This window comes from Tamandua tetradactyla, chromosome 13 (assembly GCF_023851605.1).
Source record: "Tamandua tetradactyla isolate mTamTet1 chromosome 13, mTamTet1.pri, whole genome shotgun sequence".
Classification (NCBI taxonomy): Eukaryota; Metazoa; Chordata; class Mammalia; order Pilosa; family Myrmecophagidae; genus Tamandua; species Tamandua tetradactyla.
The window spans coordinates 49,716,387-49,735,387 of record NC_135339.1 but is presented as its reverse complement, the minus strand read 5'-3'; the positions used below and the strand labels follow the sequence as shown (position 1 = coordinate 49,735,387).

The 19,001-nt window shown below is 38.1% G+C and overlaps 2 protein-coding genes and 1 pseudogene across 3 annotated transcripts in view; 1 reads left to right on the top strand and 2 right to left on the bottom strand.

The window, feature by feature from the left end:
* The window catches only part of LOC143653961 (uncharacterized), a 36,896-nt gene that overhangs the window by 4,142 nt on the left and 13,753 nt on the right, over positions 1 to 19,001 (top strand). The window lies entirely within an intron of this gene.
* The window catches only part of LOC143653959 (antiviral innate immune response effector IFIT1-like), a 23,544-nt gene continuing 5,379 nt past the window's right edge, over positions 837 to 19,001 (bottom strand). The window contains exons 1-2 of one of the 2 annotated variants that reach the window (XM_077125371.1): positions 5,410 to 5,525; positions 837 to 2,522 (exon numbers count right to left, since the gene is read on the bottom strand). In XM_077125371.1, the coding sequence (XP_076981486.1) occupies positions 1,091 to 2,522; positions 5,410 to 5,414 (1,437 nt within the window). In that variant the 5' untranslated portion in view covers positions 5,415 to 5,525 and the 3' untranslated portion in view covers positions 837 to 1,090. Of the gene's footprint in view, positions 2,523 to 5,409; positions 5,526 to 19,001 lie in introns of those variants that run through there. The other variant, XM_077125372.1, reaches the window with a different exon arrangement.
* Positions 10,581 to 11,267, bottom strand: LOC143654537 (vesicle transport through interaction with t-SNAREs homolog 1B pseudogene; annotated as a pseudogene).

The window sequence follows — 19,001 nt, the reverse complement described above, 5'->3', positions numbered from 1 at the left end:
TCAGAGTGTGAACTTATTTGAAAGTAGGGTTTCTGCAGATGTAGTTAGTTGCACTAATTCATTATGGATTTAAGGTGGGCCCTAAATCCAGCGACTGGTGTCTTTATATGAGAAAGGAGAAGGAGATTTAGAGACCAACACACAGAGAAGAAGGCCATGTGAAGACGAAGGTAGAGGTGGTATGATGCAGCTACTAGCCTAGGAACATCAGGTATTGTTGAGAACTGCTAAAAGCTACGAAGAGGCAAGGAAGGATTCCTCCTTGAGCCTTAGAGGGAGCTGCTGACACCTTGATTTTGGAATTCTAGTCTCCAAAACAGAATATATTTCTGGTGTTTTAAGCCACCAAGTTTGTGGTAATTTGTTATAGCCACTATAGGAAACTAATACATCCCACCCCCCAATATACACATGAATGAAAACAATAACATTGTTTCCTTATTTTCCCTGTTTAAAAAATATCGTTTACACTGCTTTTTAATAAAATGTAGTGAGTCAACCAAAGATGGTTGTTTCAGATGGTCTTTCAGATTGTTTAGCATCCTTCCCATATTTCTTGATCTAACTTGATTGTTATGGCAAATGACTTAAATATTACTGCAGATAAAATGGCATAGTACAAGAGAAACTGGAACAATTTGACAATGAATTGAAATTCAAACATTATCGTGGAGAAGCTAGTCTTTAATAGATTATGTATTTGGTTTTTCGTCTGTCTCACTAGACTATAGGCTGCATGAGGGTTGGATGAATGTTTCCTTTGTTCGCCATAAGAGTTTTAGTATCTAACTCTGAAAAACTATTTGTTGATAAAATGAAAGAACCATTTTAGTGTATTTAAGTCCAGTTTTTTATTTACCATAAATCTCTTCAACAAACTCTTTTTTCTACTATATAGCATCAAACAGACATGGTTTCACACACACAATTTCCTGAATAAAGCTAGCAATTGATCAGGTTTGAGGATTGTTAAAAAATTTTATCATTGCAGTGAATTTTGTAATAAATTTCTGAAAGCAGTAAGCAGGAAAAGATGATCACTACATGTTAGCCTCAAATGAAAATGCGAAAGCAGCTAATATTTCAGTGCCTAGGGGTCCCGTTCCATAGAGTTGTCCAAGTTAGCAGCCAGTCTCAGGACCCGCTCATAGTACTCCAGGGCTTCATTCATTTTCCCTTTCAGTTTGTATATGAACCCAAGGAGGCTCAAACTTTCCATATCTGATTCATTTATCCGAAGTTTCTTTAAAGCCAATTTCTCCAAAGAACTGATGCTTTTATCCCTTGAAAAGGATTCCTTTTTGATTTTTAGTACTTTTATGTATTGGGTAATTGCACCAGTGTCAGATTTCCTTTCAAATTGCTGAAAACAGCCATAGGAGAAATATATTTTTTGTTGTGTTTCCTCCTCGAGTGATTTCATGCGTAACACTTTTTGATAAGTGTTTTCAGCTTTTGTGTAATCACCTGCTTCTATATACATGCTTGCCAGATGTATATAAGCAATGCCAAATCTGGGCTTTAGTTTCACAGCATATTCAAAATGAGATATAGCTGATCTTATCATTTTGTTCACATTTTCCCTATCCTGCCCCCTAGGCTGGTTGTTTGTGGCTTTCTTTATTTGGATGATTTGTGCTCCATAGCAAAGCCCTACCTGGTGATTCAGGAAGGATGAGGTAGGTGTTGCCTGCAAGGCCTTTTTTAAGAGCTGGAGAGCTTTATCCAGAGAGCCGTTTTTTCGGTAAAACATGGCTGCATATCGCCAGACATAGGTCTGTGAGGACATGCTGGCCAGTGCTTCTTCAATGTGCTTTTCTCCTTCAGCTTCTTGCCCTGCTTCCTGGAGCTTCACAGCAAGGAGAGCCTTAATATATGCATCTTCTGGATTTAGCCTGACAGCCTGCCTTAGGGGGTGCACAGAAGATCCCTCTTCTTTCTGTGTTGCTGTGTTAAAGTTGTCCAGGCGAGAGAGGGTAATTGCATACCCAGTGCTGGCTTCAGGATTTTCAGGGTCCACTTCCAGAACTTTTCCAAAGCAGGTCTTGGCCCGTTCATAATTCTTTCCTCCGCACTTGAGCAAGGCCCATCCTTCCTCACAGTCCATCTCAGGACACTCTATTTGATAGCGGGAGGGATTTGTAAACTTCGCACAAGTGTTCTCCACCTTGTCCAGGTAAGTTTGGGTATCTTCCAGTCTGCCCATGTGGTAATACACCCAGGCATAGTTGCCCCAGGTAACCAGACTTCTCAGGTCAGATTGGTTGGCATATTGTTGCTGGATTAAGTCTTCAGTTTCTTTCAAGCTCTTTAGGGCTTCCTGATTCTGACCTTTCAGGTGTTGCACGTAGGCCAGTAGGTTGTGTATTCCTACCTTGTATTGAGTATCTAGGAACTGAATCTCCTCCAAGACCCTGTTTTCTAAATCAGGTATTTCACTCTCTTCAATGAGCAACGTCCATGTAAAGTGGCATCTCAACTGCTCCAGTCTGTCCTTGACCAGATGCTCATCGGCATTCTTACTGCAGAAAAAAACACATTTTCATTGTTAGGTGAAGAATAACCAATAGAAATAAGTTTGATAAAATGCTCTGTAATCTAGTGTTTATCCTGCAAGGACTGTGCCAGCTTCAGTTAGAGTCCCTGTATTTCTCAGATCAGCATGGACTTTGCATTCAGTCTGCTTGGTTTCAAAGGCTGACTCCAGCACTTTCCAGCTAAGTAACCTCTCTGTCCTTCAGAGTCCCATCCATATGTGGGGATAATAATAGTACTTACTGTATTGGGTTTGATGAAGATTAATAAGGGTATATGTGAGAAGCACCTAGAGACTTGGCCTGGTATAGATGTGCTTCCTATTGTTAAAAGAAAGTCACTAATATAATCAAAGCTACAGGTATTTTTTTTAAAGAAGAAACAGATCTCAAACTGGAAAAGCTGGAATGAGAGTCTCAAAATGGTAAGGCAATTAGCAGATTTTCAAGTGCAAAGTTACAGTTATTGGTTGACAAATATTTTAGTTCTACATTACATTAGGAAGGTCTTATAAAGTGGAAGACATATCAGATATACAATAGTACAGTATACCTGTCCATTTTTAATAGGCTACCCTTACCTGACAAAGACCAGCTTATTATTAAATGCAAAAATTGAAACTTTATCAGGAGTGCTCCACTTTTTTCAGAGAATCCCGACCTTGATCAATTTTTATCTTTTGAAAAGTTCTCAGAAACTGGTTGCTCTTGGCAGCTCCCAATGCAGGTGGCCTTTTAATCTTTATCAATACTATTTTATTATTAATATAATTAAGACAGACACATTTAGAAATGTAATTCCTTAGGAAACATTATTGTCCTAAAGAACTTAGCCTGCAGATTATGCATCAAATTAGGATCAATTAAGAGATAATATATGACCAATTTCTTTTTAACTTTTCATTTTTAAATAGTTATAGGTTCCACAGGAAGTTGCAAAAATATGACAAAGATTCAGTGTTCTGTTCACCCAGTTTCTACGTCTTGTATAACTGTGATACAATATCAAAACCAGGAAACTGACATTAGTACAATGTGTTAGACAGTTCTATGTCATTTATCACATGTGGAAGTCCATGGGACCAACATCTCATTCAAGAGACAAAATTACTCCATCATCACAAATATCTCTTTGCTCCCACTTTATATTTACAGCCATCTCCTCCCCCAACCTCTAGCTACTAATTTGTTCTTCATCTCTATAATTTTATTTTTCAAGAATGTTAATATGCAGTATGAGCTCTTTTGAGATTGCCTTTTTTCACTCATCATAATGTCATTGAGATCCATCCAAGTTGTTGAGTTTATCAATAATAGATCATTCCTTTTTATTGCTGAGTAGTAGTAAGCAATATGAATGAATGTACCACAGTTGGTTTAATGATTCCCCTACTGTAGAACATTTTGGTTGTTTCCAGTTTTGGCCTATTACAATACAAATGAAACTCTGAATAACCATTCACAGGTTTTTGGGCATAAATTTTCATTTCTGTAACATAAATGTCCAGAAGTACAATTGCTAGGTCCTGTAGTAAGTGTATGATTAATTATTGAAGAAACAAACTATTTTTCCAGGGTAGCTGTACCATTTAATCATTCCCACTAGCTGTGTACAAGTGATCCAATTTCTCTGCATCTCAGCCAGCATTTGGTATTTTCATGATTTTTTTTTACTTTAGCTGTTCTAATAGGTGTGTTCTGATATCTCATTGTGGTCTTAATTTGCATTTCCCTAATGGCTAATGGTTGACCATCTTTTCAGGTGCTCATTTACCATCCTATATCCTCAGTGGTGAAATACCTTTTGCCTATTCTCTAATCGGATTGCTTCTTTCTTATTGTTTGGTTTTGAGAATTCTTTTTATAGTCTAGATAAAAATCTCATGTCGCGTGTGATTTTCGGATATTTTCTTCAAGTCTGTAACTTGTATTTTTATTCTTTAATATTACCATATTGAAAGGTGAACATGATTGAAAGAGGTATAGACCTATATGCCCCACTGATTAACATTAGAAATATAAATAAGTACTTGCAAGAACACCTCACCAAATAGGAAATCTAAACATCCCTTTAACTCTGGTCCCTCCCTCCATTATGTACCCCTGGTGTTGCTATAGTACTGCTGATGTTTTCCTGTTAAACATAGCCTATATCATGCAATAGCAGTTTTCCCCCTGTACCCTGGACTTAAACACTCTTTGTACATGACGCATACCTTTGAAGTAGTTCTTGCAAGTACTTATTTCACTTTTACCGTGGCCATATAAGTGGAGTCATACAGTATCTATCCTTTTGTGTCTGACTTATTTCACTTAGCATTATTTCCTCAAAGAGGTTATAAGTATGGAGAGTAAACTGTGCTGAATTCAGTCTCTTTTATTTTAAAGGAGACACTAGTAGGGAGGTGTTATCATCTTATAAATTCAATTACAGCTTTTACCTTCTCAAGAGAGAAATTTCAGTGAAAAAATGGTGCTGATCTAGCATCACCTGGTGGTGATCAGCCACCCATTTCCTTTCTAGGTCAGACAGAAGTAAGTTTAGTGGAAAAGGATTTTGAATGTTGGTATCATTTTCTCCCTTTCTGCCAAACTCTTTTCTCATTTCCCTCCTCTTTGCACTTTATCATGAGGTAAGCTTCTTCAGGGTGATGCTAACAAAAATTAAAGTGCCTAAATTAATGAAACAGCTTATATATGTGTTTGAATGTGTACACACACATACACACATACATGGATATTTAGTGTATAAGCAAATGCTGAAATAGAACAGTTAGGAAATTTGACTCCACTGAGTCCAAGTCTGTTGAGATAATATTGATTGGCATTTTTTTCAAAAACTTTAGAGATGACAGAGAAGCAGAGAAATCCTTACCTCATGGTTGCTGTGAATTAGGCAGCAATTCTGCAATGTTTTGTTCAGCCTGATGGACTCCTTTGCGATCTGACTAATCTGTCTTGTGGGTTTTCTGATATATTTAAGTCCCAGGAAGATAAACTACAGCTAATGATGAAATCTTTGGGTGTGGTGCTACAGCTGTGAAATGGGAACAGAAGGTGAAAAGTGAAACTAAAATGGTGTGAATTCCATTTGTAGAAAATGAAACAAACAATGATTGTTTTCTTGGTTCTGTTTTAGAATAAATCCTTAATTGTTTTGAAAACTGATTGAAAGGGGGCTGGTGAAAAGCAGTTTTATTGATGTGTTAATTCTTCTGTGAGGGTCTACGTGGCCTAGTAGAGAGACATGGAAGCTAAAAGATGACTTTTAGAGTGCAGCTAGAGCCAGGAGACTTGTGAAAACTGGCTGTGTGGACTTGAGAAAGTCACCCTTGTCTTCTGGTCCTCTGCTTCCATGTCCAGAAATAGAGTTCCTTATAGTATAAATTTTGTGAATCTCTTAGCTGGAATCGTACCTCAAACTTGCCCCTACTGTGAGAGGTCATAACTCATTAATTATCTAGGCCTTTGCATCCCCTACTGGAGGTTGGGCAATGACAGTAAGAGGCCTGTAACCTTTTTCCTATACATAGAACAGAGAAAATGTATGTGCTGTCATCTTGAGTCCTTCAAACAAAACATGTTATTGCCTTAATGAGATTATTTTTCTTTTTTTAATGTTCCCTGTTCTAGTCATTTAAGGTGTTCTCATTCACCAGATATGATTATCATAGCTATGCAAGAGCATTATCCTGTCCTCTTGGTGCACATGCACCCTGTATTGTCCTGCCCAAACCTGGCACATATAAACTTCTGTACTCGTGATATTTGTGGTAAGAGATTGAGAAGAACAAACCTGTGCTGAGACTGGGGTCCTGTCCATAGGCTGGGCTCACATTACTGGTGTCTGCCAAGCTCTTGACTCTCCCAATTTTTCACGAAAAAATTACCTGTCTCCGGATACAAATGGTAAAATGGTGATTCCCTAGTAGTTTACTCAAAGTAAACTTGCCCCCAGTCACAATTAATTTAATCTTAGGAAAGCCCCTTACAGAGAGGAAACCATCAGTCTTGCTTCCCTGGAAAGCTGAATTTTGAAAGTGTTGGTCCGGTACGATATGATAACTGGGGTACCGTTGTGTCTTTCCATGTGGCTTGAAAATAATAAAAATGGAGAAAACTTATTTGCAAACAAAGTAGAATAGTTGGGCCAAGATAAATAGAGATGGAAAGTCCTGATGGTGCCTCTTGTCCAGCTTCGTGAAGAGTCAAGTGGCAAGGACCAAATGCATATCCTCTGGTTTTCCACATGAGTACTGAGTTGTCCGAATCCATGTCAGTAACTGATTGTGACCATATCGAGGGGTGTTCCTAGTGTTACAGAAACCAAGCAACAGGTCAGGGTTTGGAACCAGATCTGCCTTATACCCCAAAGGATAGCATCATCCTACTATTGCCTGTACTGAAGGTTGGTGGCTAGATTCAGGATGACTACAGAGAAAAGGGAGAATTGAGGGAGGTAACCCTATTTTCAGTTAGCTAGGAGTTGTATCTTAAATACAAATTTTCGTCTATGTAGCAAGAATCTGCAATAAAATATAAAAAGCTACTCTAATTAAGTGATGAGGATTTTTATTTTTATTTTAGCTTGGCAGAAATAGTCAAGCACCCTGGTTCAGGAATAAAGGTAAGAGTCCAGATACCAAGAGAGCCTCCTAATTCATGACTGCATGGGCAGGAGCTAAGAGCAGGGTGTTGTGGTTTGGAACAGAAAGCTCTCTATTGTCCGGGATGGATACCCACATTCTGAGCCAAATTCCAAATTAACCTTAACTTTATAGTTCGTGGAACTTGAGTTTAAATATTTAGCAATTACTTGACACACTGAAGAATGCAAATAAGAACTGTTTTTATTTTAAATCACCAAGTTAAATACTTCCTTTTTAAAAAAAGTTACCTACTTTGTCTTAAAAAATATGAAGCAGAAGAGGAGCAACACAAGAAAGTTTTCCTCTTAGAAACACTTAACCGCCAGATCTGAATACAGTTTCTGCTCAATGCTTCGTGCCCAACTAATTTTCCTTTCAGTCCTCACTAGTTCTATAAGCTTCCAAAAGACGCCCTAAACTAGCCAGGAAGTTCTACACAAATACAAATTTATGAATTAATAATACAGATTTTATCTACATATTCAGGTATGTACATTGCTATAAGCTACACCTACAGCATCTTAATTAGCACAATAAATTAGAAAACTTCTATTTTGGAGAATGTGACTTTGAATTCTCATGCACAGAAACAATTGCATGCCTGATTTGTAATTTTCCAATGTACAAGATAGCATGCAGAGAAGATTCAAAGCATTTATCTTCTTGTTGTGAATTTAGCAGCAGTCCTAATTCTCTGGGGCTCTGGATCAGGCTAATTGGGCATTTAGAATTTTGTTTGTTGTAGTAAACAGATACGTGAAAACATAGGAGAGAGATAGGAAACACCTGACAAAGAGAGGAAGAGGAGATAGAGAATGTGTGTGTGTTTGTGTTTCCAGGCAGGAAATAAAAGGGGAACTAGAGAAAATGAAAGTTTTAGAAAATGAAACTTCAGTACTAGGTTGAGTCTATTTCCAAGAGTCTAGGGTCAGCTCTGTAAGTGACTAACCTGCTGTGATAAGCCACTTCATCTCTGTGAGTTTCCCCAGCAGGTAAAGAAGTGATTTGGAATATTAGTCTCAGAATAACAAAATCAACCAAAAACCTCACAGAATCATTACTGAGTACAGTTTAAGTTTTTTACTTACTTATTTTTTGGCTATTCTTTTTGTCCATAGGATATTTTCCACTAAAGATGTACAGTCAAATTACAGTGTGTTCAGATCACTTGGAATGGTTCCTGTATTGGCATTTTTTCCTCTGTCCTTTACATATTTTAGTTTGTTATGTTTTGACTTACTTTTAAGGAATTGATTTTTGCCCTTCTCATCCTTACAGTTATTATGATCACTTCAACAGCAAGAAGTTGAAAGAATTGTATGAGAAGCACTCATATAACTACCACCTAGATTCTGTAACTAACATTTTATCATTTTCTAATTGGGTTGTTTGTTTTTCTATTTTTGAGCTGTAGGGTTTCTTTATATATATTGGATATCAAACCCTTATCAGATATATGGTTACCAAATATTCTCTCCCATTGAGTTGGCTGCTTTTCACCCTTTTGACAAAGTCCTTTGAAGCACAGAAGTGTTCATTCTTGAGGATTTCCCATTTATCTGTTTTCTTCTTTTGTTGCTTGTGCTTTGGGTATAAGGTCTAAGAACCTACCTCCTATCACTAAGTCTTGAAGATGTTTCCCTGTATTTTCTTCTAGGAGTTTTATGGTTCTGGCTCTTATATTTAAGTCTTTGATCCAATTTGAGTTAATTTTTGTATAGGATGTGAGGTAGGGGTCCTCATTCATTCCTTTGGATGTGGATATCCAGTTTGTCCAACTCCATTTATTGAAGGGACTATTGTGTCCCAGGTTAGTGGATTTGAGGGCCTTGTTGAAAATCAAATGACCAAAGATCTGAGACTCTATTTGTTTTTTTCCCCTTATTTTTGTGTCAGTGCCATGCTGTTTTGGCCACTATGACTTTATAATAAGCTTAAAAATCAGGAAGTGTAAGTCTTCCCACTTCATTCTTCTTTTTAAAGATGTATTTGGCTATTCATATCCTCTTTCCCTTCCTAAAAAAATTGATAACTAAGTATTGTTGGAATTGTAATTGATATTGTGTTAAATCTGTAGATCAGTTTCAGTAGAATTGACATCTTAATGACATTTAGCCTTCCTACCCATGAACGTGGAATGTCTTTCCAACTATTTAGGTGGTTTTTGATCTCTTTAAGCAATGTTTTATAGTTTTTGAGTCCTTTACATCCTTGCTTAAGTTTATTTCTAGCTACTTGATTCTTTTAGTTGCTGTTGTAAATGGATTTTGTTCTTAATTGCCTCCTTGGTTGGGTCATTTCTAGACTAAAGAAACACTACATATTTTTGCACATTGATCTTTTATCCTGCCACTTTGTTGAATTTATTTATGAGCTCAGGTATCTTTGTTGTAGATTTCTTGGGCTTTTCCAAATACAGGATCATGTCATCTATAAATAATGAGAGTTTCACTTCTTCCTTTCTAGTTTGGATGCCTTTTACTTCTTTTCTAATTGCTCTTGCTAGAACCTCTAGCACAATGGTGAATAATAGTGGTGACAGTGGGCATTCTTGTCTCATCCCTGATCTTAGAGGGAAGGCTTTCAGTCTCTCACCATTGAGTATGATGTGGATTGTGGGTTTTTTTATATATGCCCTTTATCATATTGAGGAAGTTTCCTTCAATTCCTACCTTTTGAAGTGTTTTGTCAAGGAAGGATGCTCCCATAGAAAGAGTTATGAAGTGTTCCATTTTCTTCATTTTTGGGAGAGTTTGAGAGAAATGATATTAATTCTTGGATGGACTAAATTCCCTTGTGAAGTCTTCTGGCACTGGGCATTCTTTGTAGGGAGGTTTTTGCTGATTGGTTGAATCTCTTTACTTGTAATTCGTTTGTTGAGATCCTTTATTGCTTCTCAAGTTAGTATATGATGCTTGTGTGTTGCTAAGAGATTGTCCATTTCATCTAAGTTGTCTAGTTTATTGGCATACAGTTGTATGTAGTATCCCTTATGGCATTAAAAAAAAATTTCTTTGGGATCCTTGAAAATGATCCTCCTCTTGTTTCTGATTTTATTTGCATCTTCTCTCTTTTTTACTTCCATCACTCTAGCTAAGGGTTTGTCAAGCTTGTTGATCTTCTCAAAGAACCAACTTTTGGTTTTACCGATTCCCTCTATTATTTTTTGTTCTCCAATTCATTTATTTCTGTTTTAATCTTTTTTTAAATCGAGAGATGTCATAAACAGCATTTATTACCTTGGTATATCACACTGGTCATGCTATTCATTCACATTTAAGAGGGTTTTCATCTTCCTACCTTCCTCCCATAGTTTCCTATATAGTGCATCCTTGAACTGTCAGCTCATAGCAGCGGCATGTTTATTCTGTGTTCCTAATGCCATTCATTCACAGAGTCAAAATTCTGTTCTGCAGACCATTCCCAGAAAGTTCAGTGCTTGTGAAAAAAAATTGTAATAAACCTGTCCTCCCAGGATGACGAGCTGCAGTAAGATAATGATGGAAAGCAGCAGCTTTGGTCACCACTTTTCTGCACATCAAATGGAGACTCTTTCGACTTTTGCTCAAGTTTTCACTTGTGTTTACCAGCCTACTCTTAGTACATTCCAACCGCTCTCCTTGCTCCCTGATTTCTTCTATGATTCCTGAGCCAATCTGGTCAGTCTCTGTAGCAATCCAATGAGAACGCTCAATACTCTGGGTGGCCTGGTTCAGAAGCAATGCCTTTGGGACTTCTGCTGATTAATATGCTCATTCTTTACTGCATTTGTGCCATATTTCATATCTCTTTGGTCTCCAAAGGTACTTCTCACCTCCTGATAGAGTCTGGCAGGGTACTTTTGGTAGGTTTGAAGCTTGGACATCATGGGGTTTTGGAAAGATAAAGGTACATAATATAGTTCCCTCTCCATCTCTGCCAGTGTTTCATTTGCTTCCTGTTGCTTTTCATCAAAATCTGTGATCAACTTCTTTCTTTGGTCCCTGCTGTCACCAACAGCTGTTCCAGCACTCCTCATAAGTCTTCAAAGAGGCCGCGAATTCAGCTTCTCTAAATGCTCCGAGAAGTCAGCAGAGTTGGCCATTGTACAGGCTGTGCTTCAGTGGTGGCCGCTGAGATTCTGGCCTCAGGGTCTGCTCCTAGCTGGGCTGTCAGCCACTCAGACCCGCAGGCATCACGGAGATGGCTACCACTGCCACTGCCCAGGATGAGATGCTTCTGGGCTCTGCTTTAATCTTTATTTCTTTTCTTCTACTTTCTTTAGGCTTAATCTGCTGCTCTTTCTCTAGTTTCTTCAGTGGATCAGTATATTCGTTTGCTAAAGTGGCCAGAATGCAATATATCAGAAGTGGAATAGCTTTTGAAAGGGAATTTATTACATTGTAAGTTTCAGTTCTAAGACTATAAAAGATGTCCAAACTAAGGCATCCAGATAAAGACACTTTGATTCAAGTAAGGCCAATATCTGTCACGTGGGAAGGTATGTGACTGGCATCTACTGGTCCTTGTTCTTTGTTCTGTTGCTTCTAGCTTCTTATGCCAGGGGTTTCCCCTCTAAGCATGTGTGGGCCTTCACTTAGCTCTTATGGGACACAATTCTGGGTTCTGGCTTGCTTAATGTCTCATGGGAAGGCACATGGTGACATCTCTCTCTCTCTTTCAGCACTCCAAACTCCAAGCATCTCCCTGTCAGCCTGAAGCAACTCTTATGCAAGTGTCTGCATCTGAGGTTTCTCCAAAGTTTTCCCTTTTAAAGGACTCTAACTAATCAAGACCCACTTTAAATGGGTGGAGTGATTTCTCCATCTAACTGAAAGGTCATATCCACGACTGGGTTTGTCACATCTCCATGTAAAACAATCCAATCAAAGTTTTCTACCCTAAACAATAGGTTTGGCCCCACAAGTATGGATCTTGTGGCTTTTCTAGGGTACATAATACTTTCAAACTGGCACAGTCATATAGGTCTTTGGTTTTAGCTCTTTCTTCCTTTTTAATGTAGGCATTTAGAGCTATAAATTTTCCTTTCGGCACTGCCTTTATTTCATCCCATAAGTTTTGATATGTTGTTTTCTTATTTTCATTCATCTCCAGATACTTACTGATTCTCTTGCAATTTCTTCTTTGACCTACTGATGGTTTAGAAGTGTGTTGTTTAACTTCCATATATTTGTGAAAGTTCTGATTCTTTTCTGGTTATTGATTTCCAGCTTCATTCCACTGTGATTAGAGAACATGCTTTGAATAATTTCAGTCTTTTAGAAATTGATAAGACCTGTTTTTTGCCCCAGCATTATTATCTATCTTGTAAAATATTCCACAAGCACTTGAGAAGAATGTATATTCTGTTGTTTTGGGATGCAGTGATCTGTGTATGTCTGTTAGGTCTAATTCATTTATCATATTATTTAGGTTCACTGTTTCCTTATTGATCGACTGTCTGGTTGTTCTATCTATTAAAGAAAGTGGTATGTTGACGTCTCCTACTTTTAATATAGGAGCATCTATTGCTCCCTTCAGTTTTGCCAATGTTTGCCACATGTACTTGGACGTTCCTTGATTGGGTGCATAAACTTGTATGATTGTTATTTCTTCTTGGAGGATTACCCCTTTTATTGATATATAGTTTCTTTCCTCTCTCATATAACATCTCTGCATTTAAAGTTTATTTTATCTGATATTAGTATAATTACTCCCCCCTTTTTTGTGGTTATTGTTTGTGTGGAATATCTTTTTCCATCCACTCACTTTCCACCTATTTTTATCTTTCCACCTATTTGTATCTAAAGTGAGTCTCTTATAAACAGCATATAGATGGAACATATCTTTTTTATACATTCTGCCAACTTGTGTCTTTTATTAAGGAGTTTAATCCATTAACAATCGATGTTATTACTGTAAAATTTGTCCTTACTTCAACCATGTTATCCCTTGACTTTATTTGTCAGATGATAGTATTTTTTTCTTTCTTTTTTTTTTATCCTTTTAGTTACCCTTACTGATAATCATCATTTCTATAGTCTCCTTTCTTTTTGTTTTCAGCTGGTAGAATTCCCTTTAGCATTTCTTGCAGGGCATGTCTCTTGTTAACAGATTCTCTTAGCATTTGCTTATCTGTGAAAATTTAAAACTCTCCCTCACTTTTGAAAGACAGCCTTGCTGGATAAAGAATTATTGGCTGACAATTTTTCTCTTTCAGAATTTTAAATATATGCTATCACTGCCTCCTTTGTGCCCAACATAATCTTATGTGGCTTTCCTTGTATGTGCTTAATCGCTTTTCTCTTGCTGCTCTTAGGGTTCTTTTCTTCTTTTCAACATTTGATGGTCTGATTAGTAGATGAGTTGGAGTGGGTCTATTTAGATTTGTTATAGTTGGAGTTTGCTGGGGTTGTTTGATTTGCATACTTATGTCTTTTATAAGGGTTGGGAAGTTTTTCCTATACCTCCTCAAATAATTTTCCTGGCCCTTTACTCTTTTCTTCTCCTTCTGGGACCATAAGTTTTATGTTTTTGTGCTTCATGTTTCCATCATTTCCCTGAGATCCAATTCAAATTTTCTGTCTTTTTTTTTTTTTTACCATTTATTCTTCTGTGCATTTGAATCGGTTACTCTGTCCTCTAGTTCACTTATTCTTTCTTTAGCCTCCTCAAATCTGCTGTGGTGTGTCTCTAGTATATTTTTAATTTGATCTACAGTATCCTTCATTTTGGTCAGATCTGCTATTGTTCTGTTTATTCTTTCAAATTCTTTTATATGCTCTTCAAAGTGTCTTCTTGATATCCTTTATCTCTTTAGCCATCTCATTGAAGTTATTTAGAAGATTTGTTTGAACATCCTTGATTAGTTGTTCCAAATTCTGCGCCTCCTCTGGCTTTTTAATTTGATCATCTGACTTGGCCATATATTCTAGCTTCTTCATATAGTTTGTGATTTTTTGCTTTTCTTGGCATTTGGTTATGTTGACAAGGTTATTTTGAAAGTTGGTTTCCCTCGCTCATCTAATATTTTGTTTCTCATTGGGTTTGCATTGAAGATCTCCTTTGGCACTTGGTTTGTCAGTAAGTCTCAGCCAAACCAAGGTCAGAGCTTAACTCAGGGAATGCAGCCCTTTTCAGAAGGCTTTTGGATGCTGGGTAGAGTAGTTTGCCAGACTGCACTTTCCCAGTTTTCCCAGCAGATGGTGCTTTTGACTCACCTCTTCCTCACAACCTGGCCTTTCCCTGACTCCAGCAGCCCACTGGGCAGCGTGAAGACAAGGTGAAAATCCAGTTAATGCCGCTGACCACAGGCCCTTGGACGTGCTGGAAGCTGCTGACTCCGGGGATGAGGGACTGGCACTGTGCACCACAGTGAAGACTCCAACTCATAGGTGTGATGGGTCTGGTGATTTCCAGATGTGGAAAGACTCCAGACTGTGGGACTGAGAGATTCAACTTCACCAGCCAGCTGCCAGCCCAGGAGTGCTCTGCTTTGACACCAGTCAGCGAGACCACCTCAGGGGTGGGGTCCTGGCATTGCAGTGCAGCTCCCTGGCTCCCACCTTTCTGCTCATGTATGCAGCGAGCACCCTGAGTCCCTGTGTAGATTGAATCAAGGCAGTGGAACACAGAGTGTCTCTTCTTGCTGGCCAATTGTCAGATCGGCTCTGCTCTGCGTTCCCCTTCCCTCCCAAAGGGAGGGCTTCCCAAACCCCCCAAGTCCAGGTGTCTGCAGTAACCTGCCTCAAGGATGGGAGGTAGGTGTTGGACACTGCAGCAGGATCTCTGTATGTGGAAAAAATGAGTCTGCTGGCTCCCGGGTGCCTGCATGGGAGTGCTAGGCTGCGGTCTGAGAGGATCGCCTCCCCCACCTTTCAGAAGCATGGGTGTGCCACTTTTCAGTTGCCTCATCTGGCCGTTGTGCAGCGGTGAACCTTAGGGGTGGTCGCGTTTGAGTGCACTTACTCCAGTTTCTCAGTTGTAATTCGTCTGCTTTTCCATCCAGTTCTTCCTTATATAATGCAGAGATCCTTCTTTGGTCACCCAGATTCTGGGACTGCTGCTTTGGTTTTCTATCTGTCTTCTAGTTGTTTTATGGCAGAGGCATGAGTTCTGCCTATCCTATTCTGCCATCTTCCTGGAAGTTTCTTTCTAGAATGCAGATTTTGAAGACTCTCAATAGTACCTTTTGCTCTTTTATGATTTGGCTTCAACATCTAGGGAAAGTGAAACAACAACCAAACCACCTCATCCAAATCCTGGCAGTGGCAAACTAGCATTCCTTCTTCCCAGATTGGTGCATTATCAGAAGAGGCCTCAGAAAGTGATTCACCAAGGCTCCATCTCACCTTTCCTGCTGGGACCCTGTTCTTTGGTTGGCTGTCATTGGTATATCTTGTGTAAGAGTGGAAAATACCCTGTGCTTGGAAACAGAAGTCCATAATTTGATTTTAGGACTTTATCCACTAATTATTTGTGTGTCTTTCATTGGTTAGCCTCAGGACTCAGGACTACTTTGGTTAATAATATGTTGTCTTTTACTAGATCCAATAAACAATTTTTTTATAGATCTAAGTTTAGGAAGAGCTGTACCTCTTCTGAGGGACTGGAATGTTTCCTTTTACAAATAGGGATGATGTAACAGACTAAGTTTTCATTATCGCTCTGACTGCCAAGGAGCTAAAAGATGTATTTGTGGCCTGTTCTGAGAAACAGTGTAGGTACTTGTGCATGGAAATATATGTTTCTCTCCTCCTTCTCCACTCACCATGCACATCTTGACTTCCTAATTTTTTTTCTGACTTCCTATTTTAAAATCTATTCTCTTTATCATCATTTTTTCATGTTATAGATGGCATGTATTAGGAATCGAATCAATATTTCTTGATATATAAACATGAATTTGCCATAATTGATAGAAAACTCATTGCCCCATGAGAGTGTCCATATCTTGCATCCATTAACTGGAGGGAAGAGCAGGAAAGTAGGGTGGTAGAAGTTTCAGGAGCTGAAGTGGAAGAAGGTAACAGATGTGCTCTAAGCACAAGTGAAGCAGCCTTTGGACAGCTCTCAGGAATGGCTGGGAGAACCCTTGAGTTTGGGCTAATTTCAGTTTTTCAGTGCAGTGTGTACTAAAGTGAATCATGATTGGGTCTCAAAAATAAATGTGATGTTATTTAGTGGTCAAAGCTTGGTAATGTTTGGAGTATATAGATTACACCTGTCAATATAGCCAGGATTATAATTAGGTTACTTGAAAAGATTAAGAAGAAAATTAACAGAATATAAATTCATACAATGAACATGTTGTTCTCCCTCTCTCTGTTCTTCCCTGTTTCAATCTCTATGTAGGAGCCATTGATGAGAGCAGCAATTACAAGACATTCAGCCAATCAATCCATTATTTTTACTGATTCCTTTTATATTTATGAGATTGGAAGCTTTGATGCTGTTTTAAGTAGTTTGTCTTAGACCTTATATACACACACATACACACAAAGACTCATAAACTCTAATAAGTAGACTTCATTGCTAGGAAACAGTTTGTGTTTCCACACCTTCCTCCTGGTGGTGAAAGGCAGCAGTATTAAATACAGGTAATGAATGACACTTTTGTGATGAAACCTAATTTCCTGACAACTTCCTATCTAGTTGAGTAATTTTAACCATTTGTCATGAATTCATCCAAGAGGATTATAAATCTCCTTTACTTCTTTATGCCAAGAAAAGCTAAGGAACAATGACCATCAGTTTATCAATTAAGAACCGAGCTAAACTGATATCTTAGAGTTGTCTGGTTGGAGAAATACTGTTTGTGTGTTTTCTAATCGGTAGAGATGTGTCTTCAGATTCCTCAGATTTATTTCATGAGGCAAATCTATCCCTACAAGTGACTCTGCAGCAGTCAGAGGTACAGAATTAAAGGAGAGGACAAAGAGCTCCCAAATCATACCTTGATTGCAGGGAAAAGACAATATTCCTGCTCTAATAGTTTTCTTTTGGTTAAATCTAATAAATCTCTCTTTTCAGTATCAACAAGGTTGATAAAGGTGTTACTTGTAAACTCCCCAGGCATCATCCTACAACCCACCCAACATCCCCACCCAGCTTTGGTTGATTCCAGCTGTTAGGGATCTATGCTATATAGATTCCAATTCAATGACCTGTAGAGATAAGTAATTTTCCCAATTAAAAAAAAATTGTTGGTAGGGTTTATATTCTCATGGTTTCCTCTGTATCAAGCCTTTTAGTGCTGAATAAGTTGGTTCAGTGTTTTTCTACTTCCACCCAAACATATAATACACATCTTTGAATTTCACGTATAAAATACAAACTTATTACATTTTATTGAATATTTGCAAATAGGGAGAAAAAGGGAAAAGATTGTATCACAAACCACACAGCAAGCGCTACACTAATGTTATTTATGCTATTTTCAGCTTGCACATCCAAAATAGATTTTGCCTTACTTTGTCTTTCCCTAATACATTTTAAGTTTTCTTAAGTGTAAATAAGTACCCAGCAATGTGTGTGAATCATGTAGATCCCATGTGATTGCCAGCAGCTGTACAGAGGTAGATAAGGATTGAATTTATTATAGGATTATAGGCTTGGGTCAGGTACAGTAGAGTTTTAGGAACCCTGGGCTGGAATGCTACAGTGAACTCCTGAAGTCCCTTTCTTATTTTTTGTAATGCAATTCTATTGATATATATTATATATTCACATACCATATAATCATCTTAACTGTGCAATCAGTGGTTTACAGTATCATCATATAGTTGTGTATTTGTCATTACAATTGATTTTTGAACAGTTTCATTACTCCAAAAGAAATAAAAATAAGAATACAAGTAAAAATAAAAGTGAAAAAGAACACCTAAAACATCCCATGCCATCTCTTCCCTCCAATTATTTATTTTTTATTGTCTTTTTTATTTTCTTATTCATCTGTCCATACATTGGATAAAGGGAGTGTCATTCACGAGGTTTTCATAATCACACGGTCATGTCTTAGAATCTCTATGGTTATTCAGTCATCTTCAAGAACCAAGGCTATGGTATTATAGCTCATCAGTTTCAGGTATTTCCTTCTAATTACTCCAAAACACCAAAACCTGGAAAAGGATACCTAAATACTGCATAAAAATAACTTCAAGAATGACCTCTTAACTCTATTTGAAATTTCTCAGCCACTAATTTTTAAATTTTGTTTCATTTCCTTCCCTCCTTTGGTTAAGAAGTCTTTCTCAATCCCATGAAGGCAGGGCCAAGCTCATCCCTGGGAATCATGCCAGGGAGATTTACACCCCTGAGAGTCATGTCCCACATAGTGGGGAGGGCAGTGAGCTCACCTGCAGAGTTAGCTTGGAGAGAGAGACCACAATTGAGCAACGAAAGAGGTTCTCTGGGGGTGACTCTTAAGTATAATCATAAGTAGGCTTAGCGTCTTCTCTGCAGGAATATATTTCATAAGGGCAAACTCCAAGATTGAGGGCCTGGCCCATCAAATTGGCAGCCCCCAGTGACTGAGAATATCAGGTCTTCCCCAGGTGGGGAAATGTAATATTTCCACATTTTTCCCCAGTCCCTCAAGAGTATTTTGCAAATACTGTAAAATCTTTGGCCTGGATTACTCTGGGATATATTAGTGCATCATACCAACCTGTACAAACCAACAAGATCTCAGTCACTTTTTAAAGTTCCATGTAATTATGGTTTTTGAATAAGCTGACCATACAAGTTAGGTTAGATAGTATGCTACTAAAAATACAAATTTTGCACCAAATAAACATCTCTTCCTTTGGTCTCACACAGAAGTTAAAGTTTTAAAATA